The sequence below is a fragment of the Tamandua tetradactyla genome, chromosome 14, assembly GCF_023851605.1.
Source record: "Tamandua tetradactyla isolate mTamTet1 chromosome 14, mTamTet1.pri, whole genome shotgun sequence".
Taxonomy (NCBI): Eukaryota; Metazoa; Chordata; class Mammalia; order Pilosa; family Myrmecophagidae; genus Tamandua; species Tamandua tetradactyla.
The window spans coordinates 2,964,288-2,987,489 of NC_135340.1; the positions used below are offsets into that span (position 1 = coordinate 2,964,288).

The 23,202-nt window shown below is 36.9% G+C and overlaps 1 protein-coding gene across 10 annotated transcripts in view; it reads right to left on the reverse strand.

The window, feature by feature from the left end:
* KLHDC1 (kelch domain containing 1) overlaps window positions 1–23,202 on the reverse strand; it is a 130,327-nt gene that overhangs the window by 87,734 nt on the left and 19,391 nt on the right. For 9 of the 10 annotated variants that reach the window (XM_077126824.1, XM_077126827.1, XM_077126830.1 and 6 more), the window contains 3 exons: window positions 11,437–11,507; window positions 10,868–10,985; window positions 10,334–10,452 (listed from right to left, as the gene is read on the reverse strand). In XM_077126824.1, coding sequence (XP_076982939.1) covers window positions 10,334–10,452; window positions 10,868–10,985; window positions 11,437–11,507 — 308 coding nt within the window. Of the gene's footprint in view, window positions 1–10,333; window positions 10,453–10,867; window positions 10,986–11,436; window positions 11,508–19,317; window positions 22,625–23,202 lie in introns of those variants that run through there. The other variant, XM_077126829.1, reaches the window with a different exon arrangement.

Here is a 23,202-nt window from a genome sequence, read left to right on the forward strand (position 1 = left end):
TAGGGAGAGCTACCTAACTCATTCTACGAAGCCAACATCACCCTCATACCAAAGCCAGACACAGATATTACAAAAAAAAGGGAACTGCAAACCAATCTCTCTAATGAATATAGATGCAAAAATCCTCAACAAAATTCTAGCAAATCGAATCCAGCAACATATTAAAAGAATGATACATCATGACCAAGTAGGATTCATCCCAGGCATGCAAGGATGGTTGAACATAAGAAAATCAATTAATATAATACACCATATCAACAAATAAAAGCAGAAAAACCACATGATCATCTCAATTGATGCAGAAAAGGCATGTGACAAAATTCAACATCCTTTCCTACTGAAAACACTTCAAAGGATAGGAATAGAAGGGACCTTCCTCAAAATGATAAAGGGAATATATGATAAACCCACAGTTAACATCATCCTCAATGGGGAAAAACTGAAAACTTTCCCCCTAAGATCAGGAACAAGACAAGGATATCCACTATTGCCACTGTTATTAAACACTGTGTTGGAAGTCACAGCCAGAGAAATTAGACAAGAAAAACAAAACCAAGGCATCAAAATTGGAAAGGAAGAAGTAAAACTCTCATTCTTTGCAGATGATATAATATGTTGAAAACCCCGAAAAATCCGTAGCAAAACTACTAGAGCTAATAAATGAGTATAGCAAAGTGGCAAGTTACAAGATCAATACTAAAAAATCTGTAGTGTTTCTATTCACTGGTAATGAACGATCTGAGGGGGGAAATCAGGGGAAAAGAATCCCATTTACAACTGCAACCAAAAGAATAAAATAATTAGGAATAAATTTAACTAAAGAGACAAAAGACTTATACAAAGAAAACTACAAGAAACTGTTAAAAGAAATCACAGAAGACCTAAACAGATGGAAGGGCATACCGTGTTCATGGATCAGAAGACTAAATATAGTTAAGATGTCAATTCTATCTAAACTGATTTACAGATTCAATGCAATACCAATTAAAATGCCAACAATTTACTTTTCAGAAATAGAAAAACCAATAAATAAAATTTATCTGGAAGGGCAGGGTGCCCTGAATAGCTAAAAGTATCCTGAGAAAATAAAATGAAGTTGGAGGTCCCATGGGACCTGACTTGAAGGCGTACTATAAAACTACAGTGGTCAAAACAGCATGGTACTGGCATAAAGATAGATATACTGACCAATGGAATAGAATAGAGTGTTAGCTACAGACCCTCTCATTTATGGACAATTGATCTTTGATAAGGCAGTCAAGCTAACTCACCTGGACAGAAAAGTCTCTTAATAAATGGTGCCTAGAGAACTGGATATCCATATGCAAAAGAATGGAAGAGGACCCATTTCTCACACCCTATACAAAAATTAACTCCAAATGGATTAAAGACCAAAACATTAGATCTAAGGCCATAAAACTGTTAGAAGAAAATGTAGGGAAATATCTTATAAATCTTATACTAGGAGGTGGTTTCCTAGACCTTACACCCAAAGCAAGAGCATTGAAGAAAGGAAGAAAGAAATGGGAACTCCTCAAAATTAAACACTTTTGCACATCAAAGACCTTCGTCAAGAAAGTAAAAAGATACCCTACACAATGGGAAACAATATTTGGAAACGATATATCAGATAAAGGCCTAGTATCCAGAATTTATAGAGACTGTTCAACTCAACAACAAAAAGACAGCCAACCCAATTACAAAATGGGCAAAAGACGTGAACAGACACTTCTCAGAAGAGGAAATACAAATGGCCAAAAGGCAGATGAAGAGAGTCTCAACTTCCCTGGCTATTAGAGAAATGCAAATCAAAACCACAATGAGATATCATCTCACACCCACCAGAATGGCCATTTATCAATAAAACAGAAAACGACAAGTGCTGGAGAGAATGTGGAGAAAGAGGAATACTTATCCACTGTTGTTGGGAAGGTCAATTGGTACAATCTCTGTGGAAGGCAGTTTGGCGGTTCCTCAAAAAGCTAAAAATAGAATTGCCATATGACTTGGCAATGCCATTGCTAGGTATCTACTCAGAGGAAATGAGGGCAAGGACACAAACAGACATTTGCACACCAATGTTTATAGCAGCATTATTTACAACTGCAAAGAGATGGAAACAGCCAAAATGTCCATCAACAGACGAGTGGCTAAACAAACTGTGGTATATACATACGATGGAATATTATGCAGCCTTAAGACAGAATAAATTTATGAAGTATGTAACAACATGGATGGACCTTAAGGACATTATGCTGAGTGAGATTAGCCAAAAACAAAAGGACAATTACTGTATGGTCTCACTGATATGAACTGACATTAGTGAATAAACTTGGAGAATTTCATTGGTAACAGAGACCATCAGGAGATAGAAATAGGGTAAGATATCAGGTAATTGGCGCTGAAGGGATACAGACAGTGTTACAGGACTGAATGTAAAAACTCATAAATGGACAGCACAATACTACTTAACTGTAATACAATTACGTTAAAACATTGAATGAAGCTGAATGTGAGAATGATAGAGGGAGGAGGGCTGGGGGCACAAACGAAATCAGAAAGAAAGATAGATGATAAAGACTGAGATGGTACAATCTAGGAATGCCTAGAGTGTATAATGATAGTGACTAAATGTACAAATTCAAAAAATGTTTTTGCATGAGGAAGAACAAAGGAATGTCATTACTGCAGGGTGCTGAAAATAGATGGTAATTAATATTTTAAAATTTTACCTTATGTGTGAGACTAAAGCAAAAAAATGTTTGGTACAAAATTTATATTTTGACTAATGCACTTCCTAATATAACTTATGTAGACAGCTTAACTGAACACCATAAGTACATGGAACCTTTAGTAGGACATGAGATTTTGTTGGTTTGTCCAGAGTGATTTGAACAGTGAATAAAAAAGTATTTGCAAAGTCCCCTTTGGGGAATGGTGAGAACGGGGGAAAATTCAACTTCCCCAAGTTGAATTCCTGATATTCTCACAAGGAGTGTGGACAACCAAAGCTAGAGGGTAAGCCCCTAATCTTGGGGTTTGTTCATATGAAACTTAACCCCACAAAGGATAGGTCAAGCCTACTTAAAATTAGGCCTAAGAGTCATCCCCAAGAGAACCTCTTCTGTTGCTCAGATATGGCCTATCTCTCCAGCCAACACAACAAGGAAACTCACCACCCTCCCCCTGTTGACAATGGACATGACTCCCAGGGGTGTGAACCTTCCTGGCATTGTGGGACAGAAATCCTGGAATGAGCTGAGACTCAGCATCAGGGGATTGAGAAAACCTTCTCGACCAAAGGGGGAAGAGTTAAATGAGACAAAATAAAGTGTAAATGGCTGAGAGATTCCAAACAGAGTCAAGAGGTTACCCTGGAGGTTATTCTTACGCATTAAATAGATATTACCTTGTTATTCAAGATGTAGTGGAGAGGCTGGAAGGAATTGCCTGAAAATGTGGAGCTGTGTTCCAGTAGCCATGTTTCTTGAGGATGATTGATAATGATATAGCTTTCACAATGTGACTGTGTGATTGTCAAAACCTTGTGTCTGATGCTCCTTTTATCTACCTTATCAAGAGACGAGTAAAACATACGGAATAAAGATGAATAATAAGGGGAACAAATGTTAAAATAAATCAGCTGGTGATCGGTGAGGGGGAGGGGTGGGGGGTATGGTATGTATGAATTTTTTTCTGTTTTCTTTTTATTTCTTTTTCTGACTAGATGCAAATGTTCCAAAAAAAAGATCATGATGATGAATATGCAACTATGTGATGATATTGTGAATTACTGATTATCTATCTAGAACAGAACGATCAAAATTTAAGAATGTTTGCGTTTGGTGTTTTTTGGTATTTAAAAAAAATTAAAAATTAATTAAAAAAAGAATTATAATCCAGCTATATGATGTTTACAAGAGACTTACCTTGAACACAAGGATACAAATAGATTGAAAGTGAAAGAATAGAAAAAGATGTTCCACACAAGTTGTAACTAAAAGAAAACTTGAGTAGCTTCACTAACATTGGACAAAATAGACCTTAAGTTTAAAGATATAAGAGACAAAGAAGGACACCATTATATTAATAAAAGGAATTCACCAAGAAGAAATAACAATCATAAATATTTATATTCCCAATCAAGGAGCTCGAAAGTACATGAGACAGACAATGGCAAAACTGAAGGGAGCGACAGATGTTTCAACAATAATAGTAGAAGACTTCAATACACTACTCTCCTCTATAGCTAGAACAACCAGACAGAGGATCAACAAGGAAATAGAGAACTTAAACAGTATGATAAATGAATTAGACCTAACAGACATATATAGGTCATTACACCCCAAAACATCAGGATATACAGTCTTTTCTACGCTCATGGAACATTCTCCAGAATAGATCATATGATGGGGGCACAAAATGGGTCTTTATATATTTAAACACATTGCACTTTCTCTGATCACAATGGGATGATGCTGGAAATTAATAGCCACCAAAGAACAAGAACCTTCACAAATACATGGAGACTAAATGACACACTCTTAAACAACAAATGGGTCAAAGAAGAAATTGCTAGAGAAATCAGTAGCTATCTGGAGATGAATAAAAATGAGAATACAACATATTAGAACTTATGGGATGTGGCAAAGGCAGTGCTGAGACAAAATTTATTGCCCTAAATGCCTATATTAAAAAAGGAGAGGGTGGGCAACGGTGGCTCAGTGGCAGAGTTCTTGCCCACCATGCCAGAGACCTGGGTTCGATTCCCAGTGCCTGCCCGTGCAAAAAAAAAGGAGAAAGAGCAAAAATCAAGGACTTAACTACTAACCTGGAGGAACTTGAAAAAGAACAGCAAACTAACCCCAAAGCAAACAGAAGAAGAGACATAACAAAGATTAAAGCAGAGTTACATGAATGGGAGACCAAAAGAACAATAGAAAGAATCAATAAAACCAAAAGTTGGTTCTTTGAGAAAAATCAATAAAATTGTTATGCCACTAGCAAGCCTGACAAAGAAAAATAGAGAGAGGATGCAAATAAACAAAATCAGAAACAAGAAGGGGTACATTACCACAGATACTGAAGAAATAAAAGAAATCATAAGAGGATACTATGAACAACTATATGCCAACAAACTAGACAACTTAGATGAAATGGACAAATTCCTGGAAACACACAAACAAGCTACACTGATTTAGGAAGAAACAGAAGATCTCAACAAACCAACAAGGAAAGAGATTCAATTAGTCATCAAAAATCTTCCTACAAAGAAAAGCTCAGGGCCCCATGGCTTCACAGGGAAATTTTATTAAAACATTAAAAAAGAACCAACATTAATTCTGCTCAAACTTTTCCAAACAACTGAGGAAAAAGAACACAGGGGTAAGGAAGACACTTTCTATATTTTAGAACGAATAAATTTTAGAACCAAAATTCTGTGTTTTAGAACCAAAAATTGCTAAATTTTCTGTAGCACATAATCTAATTCAACCCATCCGGACAGCTCATTTGAGCAATTGAAATATAGGGAGCCCAGAACAAGAATGAGGGCCTTTAATCCTATATAGCTTAATGTAATGCCTGGATACATCCTAGAGTATAATAAGCAGATAATCAAAATGTACTGGCAAAGTCCCTTGAGGGATGGGAGAAAAAACAAGGAACTGTTAAACTTTACCATCAGGGAATCCTCTGATACTGTGTCAAACATTAGGGAGATCCAAATCGATCGGCCAAGCCCTTGACCTTGAGCCTTACTCTTGTGGAAACTATGTGGGTAGTGAAGAAGCTTAGCCTACCAATAGGTATGCCTAAGAGTTACTTCTGGAAGGCCTCTTTTGTTGTTCAGATGTCACTCTCTGTAAGTCTAACCTTGTAAGTGAAATCACTGCCCTCCCCCCTATGTGGAACATGACATCCAGGGGTCAAAGTCTTCCTGGCAGTATGGGAGATGACTCCTAGGGATGAGTCTGGACCTGGCACCTTGGGATCAACAATGCCATCCTGATCAAAAGGGGGAAAAGCAGGGTAACTAATAAAATATCACTGGCTGAGAGCATTCAAATAGAGTTGAAAGGCTACTGGAGGTCACTCTTACACAAGCTTTAGTTAGATATTGCTACCTATCATAACTTGCCAAACCCCAACTAAAACCTTTCCAGTCAATCTTAAAGAACACCTAGGGCAATATATAAGATTCTACAAAGGTTCCATGCACTACAGTAACTTTCCAAAACCTACAATCTCCAGACAGATAAGTCCTGAAATGCAGAGGGCCCAGCCTCTCCAGAACATCTGTTAGTTCTGTCTCCCTACCTCATATTACTGACAGCCCCTTCCAACATGAAAAAGTTAGAATTGCCATAGCCCAAACACCCCTAAAGAGTGGGACAGAAAGATCAAAGGTGATGGTGGAATTAATATAGAAAAGGTAGGGTTTAACAAACGAATATGATTGCTGAATCATTAAATTAGTATTTCTTTTAGTCTCCAGTATCTTAGCGCAGCTAGAAGTAAAAATCTAAAATTGTGGTCTTGTAACCCATACTAAATTCTACAACTAATTGTGCTGGGCTTTGAAATTTATTGCTTTTTTGTATGTGTTGCTATTTTTCACAAGAAAAGAGAAAAAAAAGGTCAATTGTAATGATAAAAATATATACATATTTATTCCTTCTACCTTCCTATATTCTGGAGCATCTAGAACGAAAAATCTGAGAGGATCATATGGTAGCCTATGACAAACTCTGGGATTTGTCCTGTAACTATTTGTTGAAGAATGCTTTGAAAACTATTGCTTTTTTCTTGCTTTGCTTTGCATATATATTATACAATTTAAAAACTTAAAAAAAAATGGGCAAAGGAATTAGACAATTCTCCAAAGAGGATACAAAAATTGCCATTAAGCACGTGAAAAGATAATGAATATCATTAGTTATTAGGGAAAAGCAAATGAAAATCATAACGATGTCCTGCCTCATACCCATCAGGATGGCTGTTATTTGAGGAAAAAAAAAATATATATATATAACAATTATTAATAAGGATTTGGAGAAACTAGAACTCTTGTGCATTGCTAGTGGGAATGAAAATGGAGCACCTGCTGTGGAACAGTTTGGGGGTTCCTTAAAGATTTAAACATAGAATTAATATGTGACCAAACAATTACATAGTATATATACCCAGAAGAGCTGAAAACAGGTATTCAAATAAAAATGTATACCTCAAAATTCATAGAAGGATTATTTACAATAGTCACAAGGTAGAAACAACCCAAATGTCCAATAGCTGATGAATGGATAAACAAAACATGGTATATTCATACAACAGAATATTATTCTGCCATAAGGAAAGAATGTAATACTGATTCATGCTACAATGTAGATGAACCACTAAAATATGCTAATGGAAAGAAGTCAGGAGGAAAAAGTGACATCCTTTATGATTCCATTCATACGACATATTCAAAATAGGTAAGCCCACATAGACACAAAGCAGATTGGTGGTTGCCAGTGGTTGAGGGTAGTCGCAAATAGGGGAGTGACTGGTTAATGAGTATAGCGTTTTCTTTTGGGGTGATGAAAATATTTTGGAACTTGACAGAGGCAATAGAATATAATGTACTAAATGCCACCGAATTGTACACTTTAGAAAGTTCATTTTATATTATGTGACTTTTACCTCAAAAAAATTTTTAATGGAATGAAGCACTGATACATACTACAACATGGATGAATTTCATAAACCTTATGTTGAGAGAACAAAAGCAGACAGAAAAGGTCACATATTGTATGGCTCTATTTATATGACATATTCAAAATAATGCAAATATAAAGAACAGAAAGCAGATCAGTGGTTTCTGTTGGGACAATGGGGAACGACTGCCTAATGAGTATGGGGTTTTACCCTGGGATAATAAAAATGTAGTTTTTCTGCATTTGTTATATTTTACAATATTATACATTTTATTTTATAATATTATTATGTATTATACAATAAAAAGTGTTCTTAACTTTAAAAATAAATCAAGGGCAATGGTGGTGCAGTGGCAGAGGTCTCACCTACCATGCCAGAGACCAGGTTCAGTTCCCAGTGCCTGCCTCTGCAAAAATAAATAATAAAATACAACGGGTGAAAGCTCAGACACCAAGCTTCATATTTATGGTCAACTGATTTTTCACAAAGGGCAAAGACCACTCAATTGGGAAAGAATAGTCTCTTTATCAAATGGTGCTGGGAAAACTGGATCTCCCTTTGTAAAAAAAAAAAAAAAAAAAAGGAGAAGCACCCCTACATCACACCATATATAAAAATCAACTCAAAATGGATCAAAGACCTAAATATAAGAGTGAGAATCATCAAACTCCTAGAAGAAAATGTAGGGACCCTGTGTTAGACAATGGTTTCTTAGACTTTATATCTGAAGCACAAGCATCAAAAAAAAAAAAAAATAAATGGGACCTCATCAAAAGTAAAGTCTTTTGGTCTTCAAAACGTTTTATCATGAAAGCAAAACAATAACCTACAAAATGGGAAAAAATATTTGGAAACCACATATCCAATAAAGGTTAATATCCAGAATATATAAAGAAATCTTTCAACTTAACAACAAAAACACAAACAGCCCAATTAAAAAATGGGTCAAATCACTGAACAGACTGCTCTCCAAAACAGATATATACAAATGGCCAGAAACTACATGAAAAGAGGACCAACATCATCAACCATGATATAAACACAAATGAATACCACAATGAGATACCACTTCACACTCATTAGAATGGCTGCTATCTTAAAAACAGAAAATAACAAGTGTAGGAGAGGATATGGAGGAAAAGGAACACTCAATCATTGCTGGTGGCAATGTAAAATGGTGCAGCCTCAGAAAGCTAAATATAAAGCTACCATATCCCACAACTAGGGTGGTTCAGTGATAGAATGCTTGCCTTTGATGCTGAAGACCTGGGTTCAATTCCTGAAACATGCACCACCCCCCCCCCCAAAAATTAGAACTGCATATCACACTACTGATTACATATCCAAAATAATTGAGTTCAGGGACTCAAACAGCTATTTGTACACCAATGTTCATGGAAGCATTATGTACAACGGTCAAAAGATGGAAGCAACCCAAGTGTCTTTCAACCAACGAATGAATAAATAAAATATGGTATATACATGCAATGGAATATTATTCAGTCATAAAAAGAAATGAGGTCCTGGTACATACAACACTGTTTTTATCTGAAACATCTGAATAAGCAAACTCATAGCATCAGAATCTAGAATATAGGTTACCAAGGGACAGGGTCAGTATAGCGAATGGGAAGTTAAGGATTGAAGTGTAAACATTCCTATTTGGAATGATGGAAATATTTTGGTAATAGCAGGATGGTGATGGCAGCACAACATTGTGAACATAATTAACAGCACTGAAATATATATGTATAAGATTAAAAGGGGGAAATACTAGGTTGTACGTATACTAACAGAATACAAATTTTTTTTAAAAACCATGGAACTACACTGACACAATGAACCCCAAGTTAGTCCGTGGATTTTAATTGATGACACAATTATAAAAATATGCTATTATCAATTGTAACAAATGTTTCACACCAATGCGATGCTGGTGATGGGGTGATGTATGGGAATCCTGTACTTTATGCATGATTGTTCTGTAAACCCACAACTTCTATAATAAAGAAAAAAAAATGAACTAGGGAATATTTCCTCATTTCATATGCTTTAAAACAGCTGGTAAAATTTTGGTATATCTAAATGCTGAATAAAAGTGAGAAATACACTTGTAAAACAATGAGACAGACACCATTTCTCATCTATTAGTTGGCAAGAATCTAAGTTTGCCAATACACTCTTTTGGCAAGGCTGTACAGACATAAACATTCCAAAACCAAAAAAGAAATATGGTGCAACTTGTATGGAGGGAATTTAGCAGACCAGTTTGTGAACCACTGTTATAAGAACAAAATAAATTAATAAAAGTGGTTATTTGTATATACAAGAGGGGATAGGGACAAAGGGCATGGGGAAAGGGATGGGAACCAAACATTGTTTTGAATTTTGAACTACGTAGATGTAACTATTAAGAACATTAAATTAAATAATAAATAAATTTTAAAAATATATTTGCTTCCACCATATCCATATTTATGATATTGCTCTTATCCAGGGTGCAGATAAAACTCGACAAAACAAGTTTAGAAATACATTTTGAAAAAGTTTAGAGTTTCAAATTCTCTCTATTTTGGCAAGAAGCTATAATCCTTACTTAAATTCAATTAATGAGGTTATAATTTTGCTGTATTACCTGTCTTTATACACCCAGCAGGAAAGTTTATCACGTGGTGTAGGTGGTTGTCCTTCAAAGTTGGTGATTTTTTCCCAAATGTATGTTCCATCTCTTGTTCGCAAATTAACAACATAAAGCTTTCAAAAGTGGAAACAGACATGGAATTTGAAAATTAAATCTATATCAGAAAGATTTGTGGCCAAATATTAATAGCTTTCTTTTTTTAATAGGTAAATATTTTAATGTAAAGTTAATAAAAATTAGATTTACTTCAGAGGCAGAAATGATATGGAAAACATACTAAAATGGACCTTTACCATCATGCTCTTGACCTATGGATATCAACTAAGTGTGCAGAAAATTCTGAAGCAGAAAGATGTGGAAGAAGAGCAGTGCAACATTGCTGCATTTTCATTTTATCTTCAAAAGCTTATAATCATAAATTTAAGATCTTCTTTTTTAAATGTTTGCAAAGTTGTGAAATATTACTATATTTAATTTATTACACATTAAACATTTTACTTTGCTCTTGAAATAAAAAGAATGTATTACTCGATTGCTGTATCCTTTGTCATCATATCCTCCAAAAACATACAGCTTTCCATTAATGCAAGCACCACAACTTCCTGACATGGATGTAGGGAGTTCTCCTTCCATTAGGTGCATTGTCCTGCATCAAAAACAATATGCAATCCTAAACTTAAGAAAGGCAAATTAAAATATCAATTAATACTATGAGTACTTTTATCAGTGAAAATTGAATTGAAGTATAATGATATGCCAATACAGTAAAAATCAAAGAAGATCCATGGTAAAGCTTTTCAATTTGCTGAGAAAAAAATTCAAAATTTTCACATGTCATCAGAAATGGGGATTAGTAAACTATAACAAAGTCTTCAGTGTCAGCCTTGGTTTTGGGAGGAATGGTTAAGGACAAAGAATGAAGAAGGGAAAGAGTATGAGAAAGAGCAGCAAGTCACAGAGAATAAAGCATTGACAGAAATGGAAAGAGATACTTAATAAATGTTGCAGTATGTTCAAGGTATTATCTTAAATTACCTGTAGTCTATAAAAACATTTTTATAACAAATACTAAGATTGGACAATTTTAAATTACTTACCACAACCCACTATCAATATCATAGGCCCAAATTTCATCATTAGGCAAATATACTTCATTGTCTTCAATAGACTAAAATATAAAATATATAAAAAATATGTTTATCAATTACATAGTAATCATTACACAGTTTCTCAGGACGGGAACACTGCTATTAAAATACTACAAAACACACAATCATCAACAGACCCAAGGATTTTTTTTCAATTTAAAATTAAATCAAAAGAGAAGAAAGGGAAGACTTTTCCAAGATAAAGTAGACAAGCAATAAATGTTTAGTATACAAAACAGCAAAACACGATTTTGAAGAAAAATTCTGTAGGCAGTTAAATATTTAAAACAGATTCCAAGTCAGGGAAATAGCAAAAGAATAGCATTTACAGCACAAAACCGAAGATAATAAAGTCAAGAAAAATAGGAATATCAAAAAAGATATTGGGTAAAGGGAAGGGGTTAAGGAAGATATTTTTAAAAGATATAATTATGATCACTGTATCAGATATCTCTGATTCACGAAATATATATATATATTCACGAAATATATCCCGTGAACACAAAGCACAGTGTTAGGTACTATTTAGATACTGAATTTAAAGATCAAGATAAATTTAATTAGTCAAAATGTCAATTCAGAGTTGGAATAATCTCTAAAAAGAGAATAACATAAATAGAATACTACAGTCTGACATCTGTAATGAAAAAAGAAATAATAATAACATAACATTTGTTTTGAATTAGATTATGTAGGGGTTATATCTCTAAAAATAATTAGAGATTTTTAATAGCAGTTCAAGAATTTCTAAAACTGTATGATGCATAAATTAGAAGCATGTTAAGTAGATTTGCTAGTTTCCTCATTGCTGCTAGTTAAATTTTAAAAATTAGTATCTGTCTAGTCTTCCTCGTTCTCTCTCTCTCTCTCTCTCACATACACACATACACACACACACATACACACACACACACACACTAACACAAGCATATAGTAGAAAACAAATTTATTAATTCCAGGGACACTACCACTCATGTCTGATTGAGGAAGTCAAGTTAGATGGCTAAACAGACAAATAATTATAAAAAGGGGAGTTAATTGTACAATTCTAAGGTTTAACAGCATCAGACTCCTTTAGCCTCATGTGTCCACCTATGACAAAAAAATATGTAAAAATGAATTCTTTCACTATTCTGTTTAAGTCCCTTCAGTGGTTCTCTACTGCTCTTAGACTAATCTAAAATTCTTAAGGAATCTGAACTATGTGATATCTGATTTACATCCAAGGCTTTCACTCATTGTGCTCTAGTCTTCCTTCAGCTCCTAAACTTCTCCAGGTTCCTTGCTGGCAAAAGGGTCCCCACACATACTTTTCTCTCTTCTTGTAATGCACTTCCTTTTGTAAATCTCTTCTTGTAACAAATTTCCTTGGACAATTCCTCATTCTTTGGGAACCAGTTTAAATGTCACTTCTCTAACTCCCCAGAATAGGTTAAGGGATTAAGGCCCCATGCTAAATGCTTTCATACAGTCCTGTACTTCCCCTTGGAAACCATTTGACTATATCACCCCCTCTCCCCAAAATATATACTAAATTGTACAATTCAGTGACAGTAGTGATCATGTCTATCTTGTTTACAGCTATGCCTCTGGAACCTACACAGTACCTGGCACATAAAAGGCAAACAGAATAATTGCTGAATGAGTGAGTAAAATAGTAAGTGACTGGAGAGAATACTGACTTCCAGTATGACAGCGTGAGTGCTATGAAAATTATTTTAAAACAACCATGTAAAGCCTCTGGAAATGGTCAGAGGGTAATACAGCAAATGAAAGATCATATATTCAAGAACACCCACAAAAATTCAGAAAGAAAAGTGAGTCTGTGATCTCTGAATCAAGACTGTCCCTTCCTTCCACCCTACCAGCCTAGTGAGGTGGAAACACCACTCCAGACTGGAGTAGCCAATAAACACAGGGCTCCCTCTCCCCACAGCTCTCAGGTAATAACTTTCCTCCTAGGGAAAGGAGGCTGTCATCATTTTTCAACCTGCTCTATGGCGCTCCCTTCACCCAACCAGCCTTCACCCATGTTATGGAAACTCTGTCTTATGCATGGTGCTACCGAGAATATTTGGGCTCCAGTAGTCCTTGCCCTGAAATGTAAGGCAGTGGTTCCACACTAGCAAGCTAAGAAGACTTTGGGCTACTGCCCCACCTCCATAAGGACCTAGCTCCTAACATGGGGATATCACTCAGAGAGAAGCTTGCCATCATCCCCATCTCAGCTCCAGAGTCTGGCTCAGAGATTTTGCCTGGGTGTGGGAGGAAACAGCTGTAAAACAAAAATTCATAATCTCTTCCCAAAGGAAGTGACCTCATCTGCAGCAAAGGTTGAAAAAATTGAACCCTGAGGGCACTTTCAGAACTGGTGAGGGAGCAATTGGGAGGAAATTTTATCAATTCAGGGAAAATACAGGCTAAACTGCATGCCATCTAGTTTAAAGAAGAGAGCCAGGGAGGAGACACTGGTATGTCAGGGTCATAATAAATGTCAAATACTGATCTCGAGAACTATTCATGGAGCAATTTATTCACAAGGGCATTCCTAAAAACAACAGAGTAATCGGTCAGCAAATACTGAAGCTCAACAACTGCTTGTGGTTAGAGAAAATGGAAAAAGCCCTGCCAAAACTTATTGTCATCCCAGGGTTACTACTGGTTTGCCAATTTGAAAATATTACGTACCCCAGAAAAGCCGCTTTAATCCTGAATCAATCTTGAGGAGGCAGCTGTTTCTTTTAATCCTAATTCAGTACTGTAGGGTAGTAACTTTTGATTAAGTTATCTCTAGAGGTGTGACATGCCCAATTGTGGGTGTGACCTTTTCATTACACAGAAATGTGACTCCACTCATTCCACGTGGGTCTTGATTAGCTTACTGGAATCCTCCAAAAGAGGGAACATATTAGAGAGAGCCAGAAATGACAGAAGCCTCAGAACCAGTAGAGAGAGCAGATGGAGATACCTGGAGAACAGGTGCTTTAGAGAACAGAGACAAAGATGTTTGGTGATGTTTGGAGATACCTAGGGCCCAGCACACATCACCATGAGATGTTAAGCAAGCCAGAACCGGGAGAGATCTAAGGGAAGCCAAGAGATGTCAACCCCAGAAAAGCAAAGTGAGGAAGCCCCGCAGGAACAGGGGCTGAAAAGCAACAGAGCCCAGGAACAAGGGACCAGCAGGTGCCAGCCATATGACTCCCCAGCTGGCAAAGGTGTTCCAGACCCATCAGCATTTCTTGAGCGAAGGCAAACTCTTTTGTCGTGGCCTTAACTTGGACACTCATTTCCTTAGAACTGTAAACTTGTAACTTATTAAACACTCCCACTTAAAAGCCATTCCAATTATAGTATATCACATTCCAGCAGCTTGCAAACTAACACAGTGGGCATACAATAACCTGCAGTTCACCGAGCAGCAATATTGAGGATTAACACTAACAGGGATAGGAGGGTGTGGACAGGAAGTAAACTTCACTAGTCACTAACCAAATAAATGAGCAAATAATAATAACAAGCCTAGGTGGCGGAAAGACTCAATACTCAAAATTTACAGTTTTCAATGAAAAAATGTGAGACGTGCAAAGAAACAGGATACTATTACCCATAAACAAGAAAAAAAAAAAAAAGCAGACAACAGAAACTGTCTGTGACAAGAACCAGATAAAAGAATTAACAGGAAAATACTTCAAAGAATGTATTTTCAAATATGTTCAAAGAACTGATTAAAGAAGTAAAGAAAGGTATGATAATGATGTTGCATCCAACAGGGATTATGAATAAGAGATAGAAAATACGAAAGAATTAAATGGAAATTCTGGAGTTAAAAAGTACAACAACTGATTTGAAAATTCACTAGAGGGATTCAATAGCACATTTTAACAGGTAAAACACAGAATTAGCAAAACTGGAAGACAGATTGATAGAGACAGTGCAATCCAAAGACCAAAGAGAAACAAGAAGGAAAAAAAATGAACAATCTCAAGGAAATGTGGGACACTGTAAAGTACACCAACTTGCACAATGGGAGTACCAAAGGTGAAGGGGGAGAGAAAGGAGCAGAAAAATTATTTGAAGAAATAATGGCTGAAAACTTCCCAAATATTTTCAAAAGCATGAATCCCCACCCATCCAGAAAGCTCAATGGACTCCAAGTAGAATAAACGCAAGGAGATCCACGGGTATAACAGCACAGTAAGAATCCTCAAAGGCAAAGACCTGGAGAAAATCTTAAGCTGACTGCGCAGTCAACGTCAAATTGATAATTTAAAAAGTCCTTCTCACTAGTCTTTCAAAGAGGTGTGTAAAAACACAAATGAAGAACAGTACTGAAAAGCTTAGACTTAGTTTTCTCTATATATTCTGTATATCTCAGAGACTTCACTCCTAAATAATTTAAAATTACCCTTACATCATCAAGCTTTCCCTCTCTACTGAGTCATTCCAATCAATATCCAAACATGCTTGGTTATCGGCTATCACTCATCTTTAAAATGAACTCTTCCTTGGCTCCTTCTCCTCCCATTTCTCTACAGTCTTCACAAAAAAGAAAAAAAGAAACTGTTCTAGTGAGTTAACTATACTGGATGTCTCCACTGCTTTACCTCTCATTCTTTCATCAATCCAGTATCATCCGGCTTCTGATTATTTCACTGAAACGTATGTTGTCAAGGTCACTCTAAACAGAGAACTAGTAAACTCATATCAGAATGTAGCCCACAGAAATGGAAAATATGACAATGGGGTTACTTAAGAGACATAAATAAAGAGTGAGAAGCACTCTAATCAGAATTATATTAGGGCATAATTACACTAGGACATTATAGAGGAAGAGACAATATTTAAAGATAAAAAGGCTGAGAGTTTTACGAAATTGTTAAATGTCATCAAACGTCAAACCTAGGAAGTCCTAACAAGTTCCAAGCTGGATAAATAAATAGAAATTCATACCTAAACACATCATAGTAAAACTGCAGAATATCAATGAAAAAAAGATATTACTAAAAACTGCCAGTACCCTCTTTGTAGATTTAATGGGGTTGGGCTCTTGGGATGGGGAGATGGTCCTGGATTGTCCAACTAAGCCTAATGTGATCATGGGATACATGTGGGAGCAAAGTAGGAAGGTGCAAGGAAGAAAAGGTGATCTCACAAATGACTTTTGACCTCCAGATAATAAATTTTTGTTGTTTTAAGTCACTAGGTTTGTGGCAATTTCTTTCAGCTGTAGTAGACAGCTACTATACAACACTTGCTCTATTTGTAAATATTTAGGATATTAATTAATACTTATTGTTTGAATTGACCATTTTCTTTACTCAAACTGAAACTGCATCCTTTGCATTAATACTTATGAAAGCATGGCTTTATGGCTGAATACATATTTTTCCCAAAGCACATCAAAATAAATATATGACCAAAAACATAGCCAGAGAAAAGATAACTGACTTTCAAACAAATTAGCAACAACAAAAGACTGAAAAACAATAACCAATGTGCAACGTGCTTAATCTATTTTACATCTTAAAATACATTTTAAGAACCAAGGTGAAATAAACACATTCTCAGACAAACAAAAACTGAGACAGCTGGCCAATAACAGACCTCACTTAAGGGTCATGAAGAAAAATTATTCAAACAGGAGATCTGATATGCAGAAAGGAACCATAGTCAATCTCTTTAATGAATACAGATGCAAAATTCCTCAACAAAATACTGACAAATCGAATCCAGCAGCACAGTAAAAGAATTATACACCATGATCAAGTGGGATTTATTCCAGGTATACAAGGCTGGTTCAACAAAAGAAAATCAATTAATATAATACACCATATCAACAAATCAAAGCGGAAAAAACACATGATCATCTCGACTGACACAGAAAAGACATTTGACAAAATTCAACATCCTTCCTTGATGAAAACACTTCAAAGAATAAGAACAGAAGGGAACTTCTTCAATATGATGAAGGGAATATATGAAAAACCCACAGTTAACATCATCCACAATGAGGTAAGACTGAAACGTTTCCCTCTAAGATCAGGAACAAAACAAGGATGCCCACTGTCATCATTGTTATGTAACATTGTGCTGGAAGTTTTTCCAGAGCAATGAGACAAGAAAAAAATAAAAGGCATCCAAATTGAAAGAGAAGAAGTAAAACCCTCACTGTTTGCAGATGACATGATACTCTATGTTGAAAATCCTGAAAAATCTACAGTAAAGCTACTGGAGCTAATAAATGAGTACTGCAAAGTGGCAGGGTACAAGATCAACATTCCAAAATCAGTAGTTTTCTATACACTAGTAATGAGTAATCTGAGAAGGAAATCAAGAAGAAAATTCCATTTACAACAGCAACCAAAAGAATCAAATATTTAGGAATAAATTTATGGACGCAAAAGACCTATACACAGAAAACTACAAGAAACTGCTAAAAGAAATCATGGAAGACTTAAATAAATGAAAGGCCATACCATGCTCATGGACTGGAAGACTAAACATAGTTACGATGTCAATTCTAACAGATTGATTTTTATAGATTTGATGCAATAGCAATTAAAATCCCAGCAACTTACATTGCAGAAAGACCAATAACCAAATTTATCTGGAAGGGCAGGGTGTCCCAAATAGCTAAAAATACCTTTAGAAAGAAAAATGAAGTGGAAGGTCTCACACTACTTGACTTTAAAGCATATTACAAAGCTACCTACAATGGTCAAAACAGCATGATACTGGCATAAAGATAGATATACTGACCAGTGGAATATTTCCCAAATCAAAATCATAATGAGATAACATCTCATACCTACTAGAATGGCCATTATCAAAAGGGAATGGTATGAAAAGATTTTGGTAAATATGTGGGTAAATTTATACATAGAGGGCGGGCCGCGGTGGCTCAGCGGGCAAAGTGCTTGCCTGCTATGCCGGAGGACCTCGGTTCGATTCCCGGCCCCAGCCCATGTAACAAAAAAAAACGGAGAAACAGAATACAATAAAACAAGAAAATGTTTAAAAATGTTTCCCTTTCTTCCTTCCTTCCTTCCATCCTTCCTTCCTTCTCTCTGTCTTTCCTTTAAAAAAAAAAAAAAAAAAAAAAAAAAAAATTTATACATAGAAAGGAGTTAAAAGTTTTTGATGCCTAATTTGAGAGGGGGACAGGTAGGACTAACTTGGAAAATGGTGATCAGACTTAAATCTTCCTAATGTCTTTGAAGTGTATTGAAAGGAAGTAAATTACTAACTTTGAACTTTGTCAAGTATTCACACTGAAATAACTAAGAGTAGCCTTTAGAGGACTATAAATTGAGCATATAATCTCTAAATAAGCAAAGAGAAAAATAAGAAAAAGTATAGAAAATCTCCTCAACCAATCTATAAAACAAGAAAGAAAGTTAAATGAGAACAAAGAGGAGAGAGAAGGATAAGTACAAAAACAAGCTAGAAGAAATATATCAGAATCAATTAACACACAAATTACTTACATTGACTTTTGAGGAAACAGAAGATCTCAACAAACTAATTATTAGTAAAGAGATTGAATCAGTAATCAAAAGCTTCCCAACAAAGAAAAGTCCAGGACCAGATGGTGTCACAGGAAAATTTTATCAATCATTCTAAGAAGAATTAACAATTCTGTACAACAGTCCCAAAAAACTGAAGGGGAGGCACAACTACCTAATTACTTCTGTGTTAATTTGCAAGCTGCCAGAATGTGATATACCAGAACTGCAATGGTGTTTAAAAAGGGGAATTTAATAAGTTACAAGTTTACAATTCTAGGCCTGTAAAAATGTCCCAACTAAGGCATTCAGGTAAACATACATTAACTCAAGGAAGGTTGATGGGTCAGGAACACCTCTGTCAGCTGGTTTATCACATGGGTGGCATGTGCTGGTCCCTTGTTCCTGGGCTCCACTGCTTTCAGATGTTCATGTGAAGTTTCCTCACTTTGCTTCTTTGGGGCTGGCTTTCATCTCTTGACTTCTGTTTTAGTTGGTTAAGCTGCTAGAACGCAATTTACCAGAAATGGAACAGCTTTTAAAAAGGGAATTTATTAAGTTGCAAGTCTACATTTATAAGGCCATGAAAATATCCAAATTAAGGTAAGCCTATAAGAGTGTCTAAATTATGGCATCCAGGGAAAAATACCTTGGTTCAAAAAGGCCGATGATGTTTGGGGTTTCTCTCTCAACTGGAAAGGCACATGTCTGCTAGCTTTCTCTCCAGGAATCTCCAACGGCTTCCCTGGGGGCATTTCCATTCTTGTTGGCTCTGTCGGTTCTGGTAGCTCTCTAGCTTTTTCCAAAATGGTTCCCTCAAGGGCTCCAGTTAGCAACCCCACCTTGTGTGGGTGGAGACCATCTCCATGGAAACCATCTTATCAAAAAGTTACCACCCACAATTGGGTGGGTCATATCTCCACGGAAACAATCCAAAAGGTCCCATCCAGCAATACTGAATGAGTATTAAAGGACATGGCTTTTCTAGGGGTACATAATAGCTTCTGTGCTGGCTTGAAAGGATGTATGTCCCCTAGAAAAGCCATGTTTTAATCAAAATCCCATTTCATAAAAGTAGAATAATCCCTATTCAATACTGTATGTTTGAAACTCTAATCAGATCATCTCCCTAGATGATGTGATTTAGTCAAGAGTGGTTATTACGATAGATTAGGTGATGAAATGTCTCCACCCATTTGGGTGGGACTTGATTGGTTTACTGGAGTCCTACAAAAGAGGAAACATTTTGGAGAATGGGAGATTCAGAGAGAGCAGAGTAGAATGACATAGCCACAAGAAGCAGAATCCACCAGCCAGCAACCTTGGAGATGAAGAAGGTAAATGCCTCCCGGGGAGCTTCATGAAACAGGAAGCAAGGAGAAGAAGCTAGAAGATGATGTTGTGTTTGCCATGTGCCTTTCCATATGAGAGAGAAACTCTGACTGTATTCATCATGTTCCCTTCCACTTGAGAGAGAAACCCTGAACTTCATCTGCCTTCTTGAACCAAGGTATCTTTCCCTGGATGCCTTCAATTGGACATTTCTATAGACTTGCTGTAACTGGGACATTTTCTCAGCCTTCAACTTAAAACTAGCAACGTATTAAATTTCTCTTTTCTGGTATATTGCATTCCAGCAGCTAGCAAACTAGAACAACTTCAAAATGGCACAGCTTCCCTTGGCTTTCTCCAGGTTCTAGCTTGTTTGACATCTGATGGTGACATCTGCTAAGCTCCAAGCATCTGTGTCAGCTCTCTCTGTTGGCTTTGTTCTTTCTGTAGGCTCTGCTCTGAAGTCTCTGTTGACACTGCTGTTTCTGTCATTTGTGTTTCTCTCCAAGATATTTCCTCTTTTAAAGGGTTCTAGTAAACTAATTAAAACCCACCTAGACTGGGCTGAGCCACATCTCCATCTAATCAAAGGTCACACCCACAACTGAGTGTCTCACATCTCTGTGCAGATAATCTAATCAAAATTTCAACCTACAGTACTGAATCAAGATTAAAAGAAACAGCTGCCCTCTCACAATTTAATCAGGATTAAGACATGGCTTTCCTGGGGGTACACAATACTTCCAAACTGGCACACTATCTATAAGGCAAAAATCACCCTCATATCAACACCAGATAATACATCAAAAGTGGAAATTCATACCAATATCTCCTATGAATATAGATGCAAAAGTCCCCAACAGAATATTTGCAAACTGAATCTAACAGCACATAAAGAGAATTATACACAATTATCAAACGCAATTTATCCCAGGTATGCAAGGGTGGTTCAACATAAGAAAATCAATTAATGTACTATACCACATTAACAGAATAAAGGGAAAAAAAATATGATCTCAACTGATGCAGAAAAGGTATTTGACAGAATCCAGCACTCCCTCATGATAAAAACTAGGAGTGGAAGGAATTTTTGTCAATATGATAAAGTGCTTATATGAAAAAAAAAACCCCAGATAATATCATATTTAGTATGTCTCAGTTTGCTAAAGCTGCCAGAGTGCAATATAGCAAAAATGGATTGGCTTTTACAAAGGGGATTTATTAGTTTACAAATTTACAATTCTAACACCATGAAAATGTCCCAATTAAGGCATCCAGAGAAAGATAACTTTGAACTAAAGAAAGTCCAATGACATCTGGGGTTCATCTGTCACATGGAAAGGCTCATGGTGATACCTGTTGGCCCTTCTCTCCAAATTTTCTCTGGGCTTCTGTGTGTTTTTGCTTGTTCCTCCTGGGGCATTTCTGTCTCTCTGCATCCTTTTCTGTCTCTCTGCATCGTCACTTGGTTTTATCTCTCTGGGCTCTGTTTTTTTGTCTTTTGTTCTCTTCATAGAGGACTCCAGTAAAAGGATTAAGGCCCATCTTTAATTGGGTGAGTCACATCTTCATGGAAACAACCTAATCAAAACGTCCCACCCAATAATAGGTCCATATTCAAATGAATAGAATAGAAGAAGATGGCCTCTCTGGGAAACATAAGTTTCAAACTAGCATAATATAGAGAGACTGACAGCTTTCCCTCTAACATCTGAAACATGCAAGGGTACCTACTGTCACCACTGTTATTCAACATGGTACTGTAAGTTCTTGCCAGAACAATTTGGCAAGAAAAAGAAATAAAATATTTCCAACTTGGAAAGGAAGAAGTAAAAGTTACCCTAGTTTTCAGATTGCATAATCTTATACGAAGAAAATTCTGACAAATTGACAACAAAGTTCCTAGAGCTAATGAATGAATTCAGCAAAGTGGCAGGGTACAAGACCAACAGCCAAAAATTAGTAGATTTACTATACACTAGCCATGAACAATCTGAATAAGAAATCAAGAAAATGATTCCATTACAATAGCAACTAAAAAATTAAATATCTTGGAATAAATCTAACCAAGGATGTAAAGGACCTGTACTCAGAAAACCACAAAACACTGCTAAAAGAAATCAAAAAAGAAGACCGAGAAAAATAGGAGAACATTCCCTTTTCATGGATTCGAATACTAAATATTGTTCAGTTGTCAATTCTACCCAAAGTGATTTACAGATTCAATGCAATCCCAATCAAAATTCCAATAGTCTACTTTGCAGAAACAGGAAATCAATCATCAAATTTATATGGAAAGTATGCCGGTCAGGCGCGCAGCGCCCACGCCCCGCAGCAGCCGGCCTGCCCGCCCTCCTCTCCCCTCCTCCCCCTCCTGCTCTGGCGGCTCTCCAACCACCACCGTGCCCTCTTCCGCCTTCACTGGCTCCTCCGCCACCGGCCGCGACAGCCTTGCCACCCTCACCTTTCCTCCTCCAGAACAGCTACTGGGGGAGTGGAGATGATACAGAGCAGCTCCTGGAGCCACGAAGGACATCAAAGGGATGGCGTACCCCATCCTGGAACGGCTGACTGTCTGGGAGAACCAGCTCCGGTGAGATCACCGAGGGGCGCGGGCTTTCCCGGGCGGGACGGCAAGCGGCTGGAGTCCCTACCTTCCTCCTTCCCAGGCCAGCTGGCAGAATTGGGCAGGTGGTCCCCTTGGGCCGTGGCAGCTGGCGCCCCCACCACGCGAGGCCCATCGGACCAACTGAGAGAGTTGGGTCGGAAACCCCCAGACTGCGGAGAACGGTGACCAGGGGGTCCCTTCCAAACACGTGACTCCCCGGTCTGGCTGGGAACAGTGCACTCTCCCGGGCTGCGACAGCTGGCGCCC